Source organism: Mycotypha africana (genome assembly GCF_025528875.1).
Source record: "Mycotypha africana strain NRRL 2978 chromosome Unknown BDF20scaffold_1, whole genome shotgun sequence".
Taxonomy (NCBI): Eukaryota; Fungi; Mucoromycota; class Mucoromycetes; order Mucorales; family Mycotyphaceae; genus Mycotypha; species Mycotypha africana.
In genome coordinates this window covers 2,824,536-2,825,761 of record NW_026515725.1, presented here as the reverse complement: position 1 = coordinate 2,825,761, position 1,226 = coordinate 2,824,536, and the positions used below count along the sequence as shown (strand labels likewise).

Genomic DNA, 1,226 nt, shown 5'->3' with positions numbered 1-1,226 from the left:
GTTATCAATTTGCTTATTAGCATCAATTAGATCCCAGTTGTTTTATCATCGGATGGCGTATTTCAATCAAGTATGTGTCACAGCCCCTTTTATTTTCATTGGGGCGTTTCGACGTAAATGTCAGCGAGAGGTACTTGGTTGTCGACTATTTCCATAGAGAGGCGTAATGCTTAACTTATGTAATAGCTCGAGCTACTTTGAAATGCTTTCCTCTGTAGACATCAATAACCAACTCGTACAATATGTGGAGCTATAAATGTCCATTTGCTTGAATCACGTGAGCTAGGAAGAAAGACACAGAAGAATTAATAAGGGCAAGCGGACTGATCTTCTTCAAATGTTTCATTAATTTTGTTTGTTTACACTTCTTTCACAATAATATCCCCACTTTACACAACTCGGGGCAAAGCGACAATGCCTGTAACAAACTGGAAGAATAATGCTGGATTTATCATATCTTGGTATTTTCTATCGACCGCTCTATCATTGTACAATAAAGCCCTTTTGAGTACTGAGAATCATGGATTAAACCTGCCTTTGTTAATGAGTGCAATCCATTCTGGAGTACATACAGTTATTACAAGAACACTGATAAGCAAACGCGGCATACAAGGACCACAATTAGTATTCAATAAAGGCTGCATTGTGAACATTGTAAGTAATGCTGAAATATTTATCATTCTCATTCTGGCCAAGAAATAGAGAACCTCAATTGCTCCGAAAGATATTTGTAGTCTAGCAGCTGTCGCAGAGATCAGTCTGTCGAATGCGTCGCTTGTACGCATAAGTTTATCTTTCTATACTATGGTTAAATCAAGTACGCCCGTTTGGGTACTTGTGTTTTCATTTTTATTCGGCTTACAAAAGCTCAACCGACAACTTCTTCTCAGCATACTACTCATTATTGTGGGCGTCTACTTAACAATTGATGGAGAGTGTGGTATTCGCCAGTTTTAATTATGAAGTAAAAGGTAAAGAATAACACAAGAGAAAATAAACACGAAAGCTTAACGAAATCAAACCACCGTCTTTATTTCTCTTTCAAAAACAAACTAAAGAAAAAGAAAAGAAAACTAAAATTACTGCTATTAATAAAGACTTATTGTGTTTGCTGTCTACGAAATGATTGTATCGGGATCTATAGCTGACACTGATGTATTATGGTCAAATAATACTCAGTGAATCAGAGGTTTCCGTAAAAGAATAGGTCTTCCCTTTAGGTGGAT

General features: G+C 36.6%; 1 protein-coding gene across 1 annotated transcript; it reads left to right on the top strand.

Annotated features, from left to right (window-relative positions):
- The first annotated feature begins 258 nt into the window (after nt 1-258).
- BDF20DRAFT_846683 (uncharacterized protein) lies at nt 259-1,023 on the top strand. The gene has a single exon (XM_053079752.1). The coding sequence runs from the start codon at nt 415-417 to the stop codon at nt 700-702; it is 288 nt and encodes a 95-aa protein (XP_052941072.1). The 5' UTR covers nt 259-414; the 3' UTR covers nt 703-1,023.
- Nucleotides 1,024-1,226: the final 203 nt, after the last annotated feature.